Source organism: Urocitellus parryii, chromosome 2 (assembly GCF_045843805.1).
Source record: "Urocitellus parryii isolate mUroPar1 chromosome 2, mUroPar1.hap1, whole genome shotgun sequence".
Lineage (NCBI taxonomy): Eukaryota > Metazoa > Chordata > Mammalia > Rodentia > Sciuridae > Urocitellus > Urocitellus parryii.
Window position 1 is genome coordinate 164172129 of NC_135532.1, and position 14374 is coordinate 164186502.

Below are 14374 nucleotides of genomic sequence, written 5' to 3' on the forward strand. Positions count from 1 at the left end.
GATTCTTTTCCCCCATTGAGGTGCTCCTTTAATTTAATACCTACAAATAACTTGTGATGATGAAAGAGCGTAGTGAGGGACAGAGTGACTGTGTAAGGGAAGTTGTTACTAAGGTTAATTTGTATCTTGCCTCTTTAGAAGTCGATATTTCCTCCCGATAGATGAGACAATGACTTTGTGGTGCCTGCATGGCTGGTAACCAGTGTTTAGCAGTGAATGCTAATACAATCCAAACTTTTTCCTTGATTTTTGTTGGAAGGATGTCAGAAAGAGCATGTATATGGAATGCAAGGTAAATGTGTAGGGAAATGTAGAAAAAAGAAAAATCAAGAATCAGAATTATAGCTGACAGAGAAAGAGGGTGCCAAGGGACAGTTTAATCTTGAGGCTTGTATTTTGAGAGGCTATGATATGATATTTGCCAGGGGCTGGGACTGCAGTGAATATATATATTCCTTTTATCTTTTTGACTCTAAGTAGTACCACTTCCTCTAAGGTCTCTTGATCTTCCCACCTTGTTCCTGAACCCAGAAATGAGCTCCCAAAGAAAGGATCTATCCTTGCTCTAACCAGAATGCTTCTCACAGCAGACTTCAACCTTCATTCTAAATAGCATATGGTGCAAGTACCAAGTCAAGCTGCATTGTGGACCAGAGGAGCCTGAGTCAGCTTTTTCTGTCCATGGAAGATCTCAAGTCTTCTTACCCTTTGGGGCAGTATGCCAACATTTTCCATTGCAAATCTCATTGAGCTCTTCTTAGGCAGCTTTATTCCTTCTAATTAAAAAGACAAGACTGCCAATTACTTAAACTTAATCCCCAAATGTAATTGTTACTTTGTAAAAATTTTCCCATAAAGCTCATAGAAGAGCAATATTTCCATCAAATTAAAATTTAGTAGAAGCTCAGACTTCTTTTTCTTTTTTTAAATTCATTTTCAAATCCCTGCTGGCTCTAGAAGTCTAAATAGCACAGCAAGGCAATGAACACAGGAAGATCACCAGGAAAGGCTCACTGGGGGTAGGCAGATCCAGACAAGGAAAAGGCACTAGAAAAGAATCCCATTACTAAAATTTCTCCAACCTGAAAATTGACACTATAGGATTTTTTTTTTTTTTTTTGCCATTTAGCTTGAAGTTAAATGTAAATTCAGAGAAATAACACTTCCAAGCCTGTCAAACTTTTAAAAAATGGTGTGAATACATTTCAGATGGATTCTTACTAACAAATTTTTAACAAAAACAGTTCAGGAAACAGAGCAGAAGGGGGAGTAGGAAGGTTTGGAAGAGTTAAGACCTAGAAATGGGAATGACCTATTATAGTTGGGTCTAAATCATTGGATCTACAATGAGTGTACTACTGATTCCATGTGAAATACTGGTACAGCCACTTGGTTTCCCCTACTAACAAAAATCAGGAGGAATTCAGACTACTGTTCTCAGTGAAGGAGCAGTGGACCAAGTATTAAGACTGACTTTTCATCATTTTCGTGTGTATTAATCAGAGAAATGACACTACTGTAAATTTGTGTTGATATGGCTGTATCAGGTATACATAAGACAGATAAGATATACTTATCTATCTATAAGTGGAAAGAAGATCCTTATTTCTGTTGGCAATGGGAGAGTTATAGGATGTGCTTTCTATCTTTGACCAGAAAAAAAGGGCATATTCTTTGGGTTGAATACTATGGATTAATGACATGTGGTAATGTGCATGATGGGCAGTTGCTAAAAATGTATACATGCCACACAATGAAGAATGCTGAAATTTTACTGCTCCTTTTATGTGCAATATCATGATACTTGGTGAAAACAATGAAAATTTTTCTTTTAATTTGTCTTTGGAATTCTAAACATCTTAGAAATGTGAGGCTTTCAGACATTCTTAGACTCCATAATATATCAAACTACAATGAAAAGACACTGAATTTACATCTAGCTAATGTCCATGCAAAGTGGCACAGGAATATCTCTAAATACAGTATTTTTAAAAATTAAAAGAAATATGTGTATCCGAATATGATTATTTTAAATTCAATACACTTTTTTTCTAGGAACTTAAAGTTCTCTTTTGTATTTTATTTAAAATACCACTTTGAGCTTGTAGGCATGGAAAATATAATTTCTTTCCCATTTCACAGTTGGAAAAACTGAATTACAGAGAACAATGCTAGTAATTATCCATGATTAATAGAGGTGTGTATGCAAATCAGTCTGAATAAGTGTGTGAAATTAGATGTGCTGATGCCAGATAGCTCTGCTCATGTTTTTAAAAAGATGAATGCTTTCATATAAATTTCTGGGAGTCAGGCATACATCTCTCTCTCTGTTGAGCATATTTGAAAATGGACTTTGTAAAAACACATGGACATTAAAGTAACTGTTATGTATTATGAGTATTGTAATATATAAAATAAATTAGATGGATGTTTAAAATTCATTATATAGATGCGTATCTAATGAACTTTATGAATGCATACATAATGGTTATTTATAATGTAGTATAGATTTATGTGTGTGCCTGGGTACAGCAAGTTGTGGATTGGAATCTGGATATACTTTGATCTTTAAAAAGTGTGGCAGAAAGTTCGTGTTATTTTCTGAGGGTTGTAGGAGTCAATTGAGTTAATACATACAAAAGACCTTAGAACTCTATTGGTACATGAGAAGCCAACTAAGCGGGTTAACTATTGTTATTATTGCTAATATGACCATTGTTGGGCAAGATGAAACTCCTGTTATATTAAAGGGCTGAGAAGAGGCATTTTCTCATTGATTCCCAGGATGATATCCTACAGAAAATAAATGAAACTGTAGAAATTATCCAGTGATCTTTTTGGCATGAGATAGGTAGGCTGTCCTATCCATTTTCCCTTCCATCCCTTTGGAATATGGGCTTTAGAACCCATTCCTGGGAGTGCTGAGTGAGGACAGGGCTCTCCCCTCCTCTGACTGTAGATAGAATCTGGCTGTTCTGATGCTAGACCTGTCCATAAGAACACCTGTCTTCCTTTAGGAGGAAACATACGGGACTGCAGATTTATGCAAGCCTGGTTTGTTTGTGGGTTGGATTTGAATTTTTTTTTAAACTTTAATTTTGGGGGGTTTTGTTTGTTTTCAGAGAGAGCTTTAGACAGCTGTATTAATCATGCAAACCCAGCCATGTGCAATGTGTTTTATCAATGGAAAAACAGGGACTGAATGGCAAGCAGCTGAGAACAAACCTGGTGCAAAGCCTGAACCTGGAAGATAATCTCAACATTTCCCAGATCCACTCGCCACACGGGGTTAGTGATTGGAAAGGCTGTTCACTTGGGATAAATAATCAGATGGGAGGCAAACAAATGAGACACATTCCAGGTTTTTTTTTGTTTTGTTTCAAGAGGCAGTGATTGGAGAAGGATGGGCTGATAGAGCCCAGAGAGCCACCAGCTCAAGGAGTTTTTGGCTTGATAATTGTGAAAACAAAACAATGATGATTTGTCCTTGTCCTTTTCCCTTCCTTCACTTGATTTTTAACTTTCTAAGGTTGGTTTCATTGCCTCACCTGACTGCATGGTCCTCCTCAACATGAGGACATTGCTAGATGCACTTCTGTTATGAAGACAGGCTATGCGCCAGTAGGTTGATGGGGAGGAACATTATCATTGCCCAGTATTCAGAGCCCCAGGAAATGATTTGAGTCAAACAAAGCGAGAAAAGTTCCCTCAGACATTAGAGTCGACTCTTTCCTCATTTTACAATTCAGTGGGTTTTCTGCAGCGATATAGTCAGGGGTATTTATGCAAATATATGCAATTCAGCACTCATTTTAGAATAAGTAAACCTGAATTAAAATTAATGGGGAAAAACACCTATCAGAAACAGATCAGGAACACAACGCTACTTATTTTGCTTGCTTATTTTTTATATGTATCTTTTAAATTAAGGAGCAGGGAAGCACACTGTTTTTGTTGTGTTGTTGTTGTCATTTTGTTTTGTTTGGGTTTTGGCACAGGGGAAAGGACATTTGAAGATTTCTAATTGGCCACAGCCGATACACATTACCCTTTGGTATAATTCCAGTATTATTATTATCGCTGCAGAAAATCAAGCAATATGATGAAGGAAACCCAAGGGAAATGCATTTGATTTATTGAGCCTGGTTTTTGTTTAATCACAGCTTGAAGGGGTTTAGGACTGCATTCTGGCTGTGACTCTACAGCACATTCCCAGCCAGCTTGAAGAGCCACAGAGAGTGGGGATGAGGGAGGTTACTCTCCAATGAAAGATGTTAATAATGAAGCAGTTGCAATGTAATGTATATTACTTTTAGGTTGGAAATGAAGAGAGAGGATTCTCTTTTTATCATGGGTGGGCAGAAAATGATCTTTGTGACTTTCTACTTTCAAAACCCCTTTAGGAAATTAGTTGGTTCAAAATTCTTCAGGCCATTTCTGTCAACCAACTGCTTTGAGGATGACACTTAGGGCTCCATATAGATGATGACAACATATGATATTTGATCCAATGAAGGAGTCTGCACTGTAGTGGTAAACACCATAAGGCATGCTTTTCATAGCTATTTGGGTATAAATTGACACTCTAAAGAATTAAGCATTATATTTTTAGCTTTTATTTAAATGGAACTGGGTTTCCCTTGGGTTGCCGTCTTGATTGGAAACAGGAGGAAAAAAGTGTTTATATTCCTGGGAAGTTAGAGTCCCTGTAAAGAAGAGAGGGGGACATCTTCAATAGCAATCTCTCACATCCTCTATCCCAAGTCATAATGAACAGCTTTTCAATTTCCACTAGCAGAAGCCCAAAGTATTAGTAGTAAGAAAACTAAATTCTCTAAAAACTATCAAATCTAAGAAAGCTAACTACAGTCTACCTACAACATAAAACCAAACTAGGGTCATTCTCCAATCAACAATGCAGTTTGTGGGAAATAAAAAGTTCAACAAAATCCCACATGCTCCATCCCTAGACAAGGCTGTTTTTCAATATCTGACAGCTGCCCTTTGAGAGCAACAACTGGCCTCACTTTGTTCAGTGTTACATATATCATAATGTATGATCAGATAAATATTTGAGTTTGTGGCTGCAGAACTGCTCTCACAAAGGACACCTAGAGTCATAGTGACACTGTACAAAGCTCAACGTGGATGGGGCATGACCTCTTTGAAAAATGTTATCCATCGGGACAAATGCGCATGTGTGTGTTTTCCATATCAAGATACTTGCACGATGGCAACATGATAAAATGGTGTCAATCTTGGCAGCAACACCAGAAGACAAATGTCTTAAAATAATTGTGGCATGTCAGGAATTCAAAGATGGGATATTTTCCACGAATACTGTTTCATGTCAAGTCTAAAAAACAGACACATTTTTAACAGTTTTATTTTTAGGAGCTGGGATAAGACATAGATATCATTAATGTTTTAGAATTTTTTTTTTAAAAGAGCTCTTACAAGCTTGAATACTGAAAAATGTTTGGACTCTTCTCACAATTTAGGAATCATTGTTTTGTTAAGCTATGTTTTGGATCCTGTAAACCTTGCAATACTTACTTCAAATATAATTAAAGTTAGTTTTCATATATGCGAGTGCACACATATGTAAAACATCATATTATTGACACTAAATATCTGTACCCAGTTTTGCTCTAATTTTTAGTCTGGACAAGTGTTTAATGAAATATGATCCATCTTCAAACTTACAAAACAGCAGCTTTTACCTTTAATTCTGAGCACATTTTCTTTATAGTGTGTATGATAATCTTGTTTAATTGGATTTATTTTTTCCACACTAGGCCCCGCATGGCCTAGTTTCCATTTTTTTCTCAGGTCTTTGAGTGCTATTTGCAAATCACTTTTCTGGAATTTAATTTCAATGGTAGGTTGGTTTCATTTCAGATTTTTTTGTATTATTTTAATTTTATTTGCCAATTTGCCTTTAAATAGCCTTAAGCTAGAAAGTCATGGCTGCAACTTGCATCTAAATGTGATGTAGAAGGCAAATTTAATTTGGGTACGTAGAAAGTCTTATGAAAAGGAATACAGAATGACTACTTTAGTGTGTGTGTATGTGTGTGTGTGTGTGTGTGTGTGTGTGTGTTTTCTAAAGTAGTTATGTTTAAAAGGAAAAACCCGTGAGTTGGCCAAGAGTTTAAGAAAAAGTAGTGTCCTAATATTCTGGTTGAGTGTAACCTTTGTTAGTATACAAGTTCATTTTTATAAGTAGTATCAGTGACTTAAAATTCAGATAGTATAAATCTCCAAATGTGAGTTTGGATGGTGGGAGGATTTGTATTTCTGTGGACTAAAGAGCTACAGAATTTAAGTGGCTGTGTCCAAATTATGAGAGTTCATGGTTACCTATAATCAATTCTGACTGAAGAAAAAAATCTCTCTCTGACATTTTCTTCCCAGTTACTGAAATTTGGGCAGGTGGCATACCTGTTACAAACCTGTCAACTGGTATGGGACAATGGATTAACTTCATTTTCAATGGTTAAGGAAAAAAATAATATCTATTGTATGCACATTTTGGAAACATATAATTCTCCTTTATGTCTTTTTCTCATTATAGATGTTGGAGAATGACCCAGCAACAGAGCTACAGTGATAAAAATTATACTGACCTTGAATGGGGTGGGGGATTGTGGGTAAAACACGCTCTGAAGGGGAAAAAATAGTAAACATCATGGAGAGTTTAAAAGTATTGATCTTATCTATTTCTTTCTCATGTTAAGCTACTCAAACAATTAGAAACCAGATGAGTTTCCTTGCCTGTAGGATCATCTCTCTCATGAAATATTTATTTGTTCTTCCTGTAACACTGAAGTATCATAGAAACGTATTAATAAAATTAAAATTACAAAAACATTAAAAATATGTCTACAATAGGGAGACAACATCATATTATGGTAATTTTGCATACTGGATCCTTCTGTCCACTGGCAACACCCACGGCCAAGATTTTAGCTATTTTAGAGAATTGGAATAGAAAGCATTCATTGAAGTATTCAAATCCAAGTTCTTGGTCCTGAGTCTCCACTCTTTAGCTACTAACAGATGGACCTCTGGGAGCTACAGACTTCTTTGGATCAGCTCTGTAGCCCATATCAGCATTAGTCAAGCATATGGAAACTTTATTTTGGGAAATACTAATTCAATTTTTCTCTCAGGTTTTAACTTCCATATCAATGACATCAGTGCAAGAGTATACCTGAGCAAGTATACATTTCTTGGAATTATATAACTTTATTTTTCTTTCTTAATCCCAACCTCCTGTTATAATATAATTTCATCTGAAATTTGTTCAGCCAATCAAACTTGCTTGATCACACACCCTGTTGAGGAATAAGGAGTACTTTTCTATTGAAAACTTGGTTCCTAAGCTTATGGGACTCTCACAGTCCCATATTGGAGCTACCAGTGCAAACTTAATGTGCAGACAAAAGTTCAGGCTTTCAGGTACCCTTTGCATAGCTCATTAAAATCCTAGGCTTAACTCTAAATCCTCCCTGAGGTTCTTGCAGAAAGAATAAATGGCACCTTAGGGATAGGATACAGTACTTGCTACCCCTGAACACTGCAATGTAACAAAGTAGCACAAACTTTCTGTCATCCTTCCTAGAAGTTTGTTTAAATAATGACCAGTGAAAAATGAAAATTAACAAAAAACCAAACCATACCAAGGTAAGCATAGGTACATATTCAAATTTGATCTGCATGCCATCATATACCATAAACCAAAAAATACTCAATTTTAGCAAGGTCTTTGGACGTTGATACATCTGGACACTGAGCCAAGTCAGTGACCTCTCTCTAGCTGAAAGTTGTAGCTTAAATGTGAAAGTTTCCTAAGTGCATTAAGATGGAGCAAGTCAATAATCGCCCAGTGAACAATTGTGTCTTAGTTACATGAGTGTCAAGTAGAAAAATGGTTTAAACCTTCACTGGTTATTTGGTATTAAGTTTCCAGCTTTGAAAATAAATAGCTAAACTGCTTTCAGCATTTATGTAGCAGTTGGAGACTGCTGTCCCATATTATACTCTTTCTACTGTATTTTATTTTTATTATTACTATTATTATTTGGACCGTTTAAAGGACTCAGCTTCATATTTTCTCATCAGACTCTTCACAGCTGGGTAAATGCACTCTGCCCTCATTTCCACAAGACCATTTATACTGCTAAACCATCTCACCCACTCGACTTTCATCGCCTTTCAACTGCTTCCCAGCTTGTTATCACCCTCTTAGCTCCACCCTGTTATTATCATTTTGGGCTTATCACACCCCATTAGTTAGCCTTATTCTCTTAATTCTCTCCTTCTGACTTCTCTTTCTTTAGATGCTCCCCCATTCCCACTTTTTATCCTTAATCTTCCACCATGGTTCTTGCTGTTTTATAGTTTAGGTCAGGGTTTATGGGTTTCTGTAAGAGTATAAAGTGAAGTAAATACCATTTAACATGAAAAATTTTCAACTTTTGATTTTCAAAAGCAAGGGAGGGCAGGAACCTTGGTGTAACATGCTTCTCCTTGGGCTGTGAACACCTGAGGAGGTGTCAGGAGCAGAACATGAAACTTGTTATATTACATAAGCAGGCAATAGAACTTTTCTTGCCATCACCAGCTGTCCAAGTCTTCATCTACATTATGCACATTCCCCTATCTGACAAAGACCAAGCTGAATCCTTACCCATACACATTGCACCACTGGATTAATACACTCAAAAAAAAAAAAAAACTATATAAGGTAACACTCTGGGAATGAAGACAGAACTAAAAGGCATTACTTGGTAAGTCATCTTTGACAGAATGCTAGAATGTGAAAAGAACAATTGAGAAATGCTTTCGCTAGTTGAGGATGAAATTACTATGATTGCAATGTATTCTTACATTCTCATTCAATTATTCTGACCCCTTTGGAGATTGGTGTTTGATTAGAGTAGAGTGGTACACATATGAGTTGCTGAGGACAAGTGGTCACAAATGACACTGTGCAAAAAGTCAGCATGTCACTGGGACCGACAGGGCTGAAAAGGTGCTGACCACCAACAAGGATGAAGAATCGCAGACTCTTCAGGGCACTGGCTCTGAGTCTACCTGCTGCTGCCTCTGGCTGTCAGGAGCTCACCAGCTGCCCCATCTGCTGCAGACTGCCTTGGTCAGCAGAGTTCCCTGCTGCCCGCACAGTGCTTCCATCAGGGTCCCAGCTGCAGACAGCTCCTCCTGCCCCTGCTCATGGAACAGTCGCAGCAGGAACGCTTGCTCACTGTGCTCCTTCCGTGAACCCTGTTTACTCTGACACCAGGCAAAGGGCCACCACACGTACATTTACCCTGATGTTTTCTTTCTTCCCTTCCCTTCCCTTGTGCTCTCCTTTCCTTCCTTCCTTCTTTCCTATCCCATTCTCTCCCTTCCTCTCCTCCCTCTCTCTCTCGCTCTCTCTCTCTCTCTCTTTCTCTCTCTCTCTCTCCCCCTCTGTGAGCAGTGCTCCCATAGAGCCTCATCTTCAAAGGCTCCAGCTACACAGCAGACTGTAACAACGTGCTTTCCACAACTGATTGGTGGCTGTAGGACTGGCAGGGAGTGCCATATTTGTTACAAGAGAAGCAGCTGCTTCCCCCTTAAAACATCCACAATTAGGCTTTGGGTCTAAGAAACAGGTCAGATGATTGACTAATTTTCTGTGATTCTCCTAAGCTCCTTTTCACCTCAAAGTCTAATGACCTTTCATATTGTATTTTTCAGCAAGTATAACACCATAAGGTGGGAAATCAATTCTGAACTAAATGCTGATCACGAGCTGCCTATGCATGCTTCTAAATGCAGAACTGATACCCCTGTGGGCTGTGGTGTAGAGGGCAGCGTGGGCCTGTGAGGGGTGGAACATCATTAAACAGGGCACCATGCACTTCTCAAATGTGTAATTGAGGGTGATTTCTTCCAAATCACCAAGGGTATTATGATACAATTGCCTTATTCCCTGCTTATCAAATTATAATCAGAAGTTATGTAAGTTTCTATTCTTAATTTTACTAGTTTAAATCGGTCAAATGAACTTTTGTGTTAGGTCAATTACTCCTACTAATATTTTCATCATCTTTGACCCCACCCATTCTCTTTCTCTACCTTCCCCAACTATTCCATTATTCTACCTCACTTCGTCTCTCTCTCCATATACAGGCAATATTTTGTTATTTGAAATATATTGTTATCATACTTCATATTCTCAGTGATGAGAAGAAAGCATTTTAATGCAAATGTATCATCGCTCACTCTCTGCAGTCCATTTTCTCTTTTTCAATCCCTATAAAACTTTTCGTTAAGTATATATTATTTGACTTAACTAGGTCACCTTAGATATGTCAGTACCTTGAATTTATAGTTGAGGCTGGGTTTTTGCTCCTATTTTTGAAATCCCTAATATCAGGAATGAATGGGTAACTACATTTCTTAATACTTATCTTCCCAAGTGTCTTGTGGATATTGATGTTCCTGCTGAAGCAAAGAACACTGATGCTTGGTCTTTGGAGACAAGTAAACAGGGATATGAATTTTAAACTTCATATTGAGGCAACATTTGTATAGCTATATCCTATCAAACTGTCATAGACTGACGTCAATTGGAGTTATGAATGAGAAAGTGAAGGCTGGATTTTGGGTAGTTTGTGGTTGTTGTTTTTCATAAGTGGAGCTGTATCTGGAGCAGTTTTAAAATGGCTTTAGCACTGCATTTCAAGAGAACTCTCACTTAAATTGATTTTCCACGAAGGCTCATCTAAATGGAATAAAATAAGATGAAGACATCTCCCCTGGCCATAGTATTTCTAGTTTTTCCCAACTGAACTTGTGCAGAAAAAAAATTTTTTTAGCAGTTTGTTATTCCAAAAGAATAATAGTACATTCTTTCGTCCAAATGAACTTTGTTTCTCAGTATGTGCTAATTTTTTGATTGCTTTACTTATTCTGATGAACCTGTCCCTATTCTAAATATATTAATTTCCCATCCATCATCTTTCTGTTTCTCAGGGGGCATTTGCTTCTATACTCGTAGCTTCCTGACCAACAAGACAGGGATTTAGAGTCTTCACTACAGCATGCTGCTCAAAAGTAAGACTCGAAGGTGGAGCTTCCTACTAATTTTGGTAACTTTGAAATGGCTGATTCCTGATCTTGAGTCTACTCTCAAGATCTTTTCTGCTCTTCAGAAATGTTTCCTTGCCTACATTCTCATCTCTGTTAGGAAAAACATTGGACAAGTAATGTCTTTTGCTGTCATATTGAATCCTTTATGCAACCATTTTCCTCCTTTGCATTTTATATTATTCTTTAATCATTAATACTACTCTTCCTCTTGAGTTGTTAAAAATATACTTCCTTTTCCAGCTTCTCCCTTCTCTCAACTGATTGTCCATCCTCATTGAATATTTTGTCTTCAATTACTCTCATCACTGATTTTTTGTAACAACCATCAATTTTCAGTCTCTTACAGCACCTCTGTTTCTTAAAGAGGCTACCACCAAAGAAATATGTGCTCTCTGAATATCCTAGCATTTTAGCCAACCAGGAAGAAACAAAACTAAAAGAGAGGGGAGGAGAAAAAAAAAATTAAAAAACAGGACACCTACCAAAAGTAAGAGAATACAGACAGAAATTCTTCCATTTGAAAATCTTGTGTCCAGGAATTGAGAAAACTGTGCTTTTGTTTTGGTGAGTATATTCTTATTTTTATAAATGTTTGCCTTTAATAACAAAGGGGTTGATCTCCAACTTTCCACAAGAAAACTCTACCCATGTAATTATGTCTAGCTGGACCCTGCTTTGGCATACTTACTGAAAAGGACTAGGCTGGCATTGGTGACCCCCAGCTTGTTGGCAGCCACACAGGTATAGTTGCCATAATGCTCCTCAGTGACGTTGGTCACCGTCAGGGAGGACTGGCCCTCCGTGCTCTTGATCTCAAGGCCATTGGCGCTGTTAATCCTAAGAATTCAAAAACAGGAGAGTTAAAAGGAACACGGATGAAGGTTTTAACTTCCTTCCCCATCTTTATATTGGAGGAAGAAGAGAAAAGAAGCAAAATTTGTTATGCCTAGCTCAATTCCTCATCTTAATTGTGCAATCCCTATTGTCAAGATCAATGTCCCTCAAGAGAAGACTCTGGAATGGTTGACTTTCATTAGGCTTAAATTTCTGCTATCTGAGAGAAAGGTATGCAGGTGGAAATGACCCTTTAAACTAGCTACTTAACTTTTTATATTTTAACTGAGTGCGTTTGGGCCTTAGTTGAAGGATTACAGGCACTAAAGCACTTGATAAGGAGATACTGAAAAGGAAGAGCCAAACAGAATAGGTCTGCATAATTACAACTGAGGTCTGTTTTGTTGTTGGTCTTCTGGGGCCTCTAGCACCACCAGGTGGGGTACTGGGGGCGTGGCAGATTTGGTACATACCTGGTGTCATCCCGGTACCACTCAAAGTCAGGCGCGGGTACTGCAGAGGCCTCGCATTTGAGTGAAGCTTGTCGGCCTGTGGTGGCTTCATTGCTCTTGGACTCTGTGATGGTGGGAGGATCTGTAGGAAGGACAGGCACATGTGTTTACAGGAGAACCAAAGCGGGACAGGGAGCTCCAGAATTTCCATCCAGGGAGAAATCAGAAAGGACTGTCTGATTGGAGCAAGGCAGAAAGGGATTGTCTGAAAGCTCCACTGATATGAATCATGTGATCAGCTAAGTGGGTCTGACCACTACAAAACTCAACAAAAATAAGAGATGATTAATAGAGGCCTAAAGTCTGTTCAATCCAAGGCTAACCTGGTATTTTTGAAGCAATTCAAAAACTAACAAACAAACAAAAATCTAAGATATGTGATTTCTTCTTTTTTCCTATGTGTGTCCTGATTTCTGTGACCCAGGTAAAATTTGCTTTTGTTTATGGGGTTTATCCTAATACATAAAAGACTTCTTGGTGTATCAGTTATATAATTGCTGTTCTATTCTTGAGTTTTTCTGCCTATGACTGGGCCTGTGACAGTCTTGACGTGAACTCAGAAGTGCATCTGAAATTCTGGTTAGCCATGATTCTTTCAAACACTCCTATGAAGGTAGAGCAACTGTTTAAAGGCCGATCTGAGGAAAAGAGTGTGCGAGGGGAGAGATCCTGGGCCTGGTGATGCTATGTACATGTTGTGGATCTTCAAGGAGAAAAGCACTTTTCTGCTCAATGGTCATTAGCCAGAAAATGACGTGGGAAAAAACAGACCCAAACAATTAGTTTAGACTTTGTGAAATAAAAACTTATTTAAGGCACTTAGTAAAGTCAACTTCAGTGTATCAGTTTCATCGAAACTACATTTTGGCACCTGGTCCATCTTATTTCTGAACATTTGACATCATTTTTGGAAACTATTTCTGAAGTTTTCTGACTATAGAAGTCTCTGAGTTAAAAAGGATTGTACAAAAGCATCAGGTTCATCTGTGATTTCCAACCCAATGTCATTTCCCGTCAGCTTGGAAGTCTTTAAATCACCATCAGAGAGAGGCATGAGAGTCTGTTTGGGTCAACACTGTCAGCCCGAATGTAAACTGGCGTGACAGAGTAGGGGTTTTGTTGTTGTTGTTTCACTTTGGATTTAATCTGTTCATTTTTTCATATAGGCACAAAATAGGAAGATGATGTAGAAAAAGAAGCCTAGACAGGAAAAGAGTAGTCCTGGAATATTTCTTGGCTGTGTGGACCTCCCTCTAACACCCTTGATTTTCTGGGCCTTAGTCTTATTACCTTTAAAATGAGGGAACCATGCTTTAATGATCTGTAGCAATCTTCCCAGACACAAAATATCTCAACTCTAGTTCAAACAGCCTCTCCTTATAATTGGACTGTTGGTATCATTGCCACATGTTTTCATAGCCTTAATTCATTTAACCTTTAAATTACTAACTTTCCAAATTATAATCCATTAATGTGTTCTAATAGGTTAAGAGTCAGTATTAGCAGTCAGGAACAGGAAACCTGAAATCCAAATTTTGACTCTACCTTTAGCCAGAACTATGGTCTGGGTAACTGTCTGTACTGATTTAAGCCTTTTTTCCCTCATCATTTTTTTTTAGTTTTATTTTTTGCAGTGCTGGGAATTGGGCCTTAGGCCATGTGCATCCTAGGCAAGTTTTCTACCATTGAGCCTCACCCTCAGCCCTTCCTTTATGTTTTAAAAGATGAAACTACTTAAAAGGATCACAACAGTTACATGGGAAAGTCTTTCTGTGATTGGTTATAGAGGTCATTAGAGCACATAGGCTTAAAGGCTAATGCAAGAATTGCAGGTAGTTACACTGGTGGGGGAAGGAGGGCCAAAGCATATTAGTAGAGGT

General features: G+C 37.9%; 1 protein-coding gene across 2 annotated transcripts in view; it reads right to left on the reverse strand.

Annotated features, from left to right (window-relative positions):
* The window catches only part of Lsamp (limbic system associated membrane protein), a 593641-nt gene that overhangs the window by 17525 nt on the left and 561742 nt on the right, over positions 1-14374 (reverse strand). Inside the window, exons 5-7 of one of the 2 annotated variants that reach the window (XM_026395906.2) lie at positions 12456-12576; positions 11837-11985; positions 6630-6665 (exon numbers count right to left, since the gene is read on the reverse strand). In XM_026395906.2, coding sequence (XP_026251691.1) covers positions 6630-6665; positions 11837-11985; positions 12456-12576 — 306 coding nt within the window. The remainder of the gene's footprint in view (positions 1-6629; positions 6666-11836; positions 11986-12455; positions 12577-14374) is intronic. The other variant, XM_026395911.2, reaches the window with a different exon arrangement.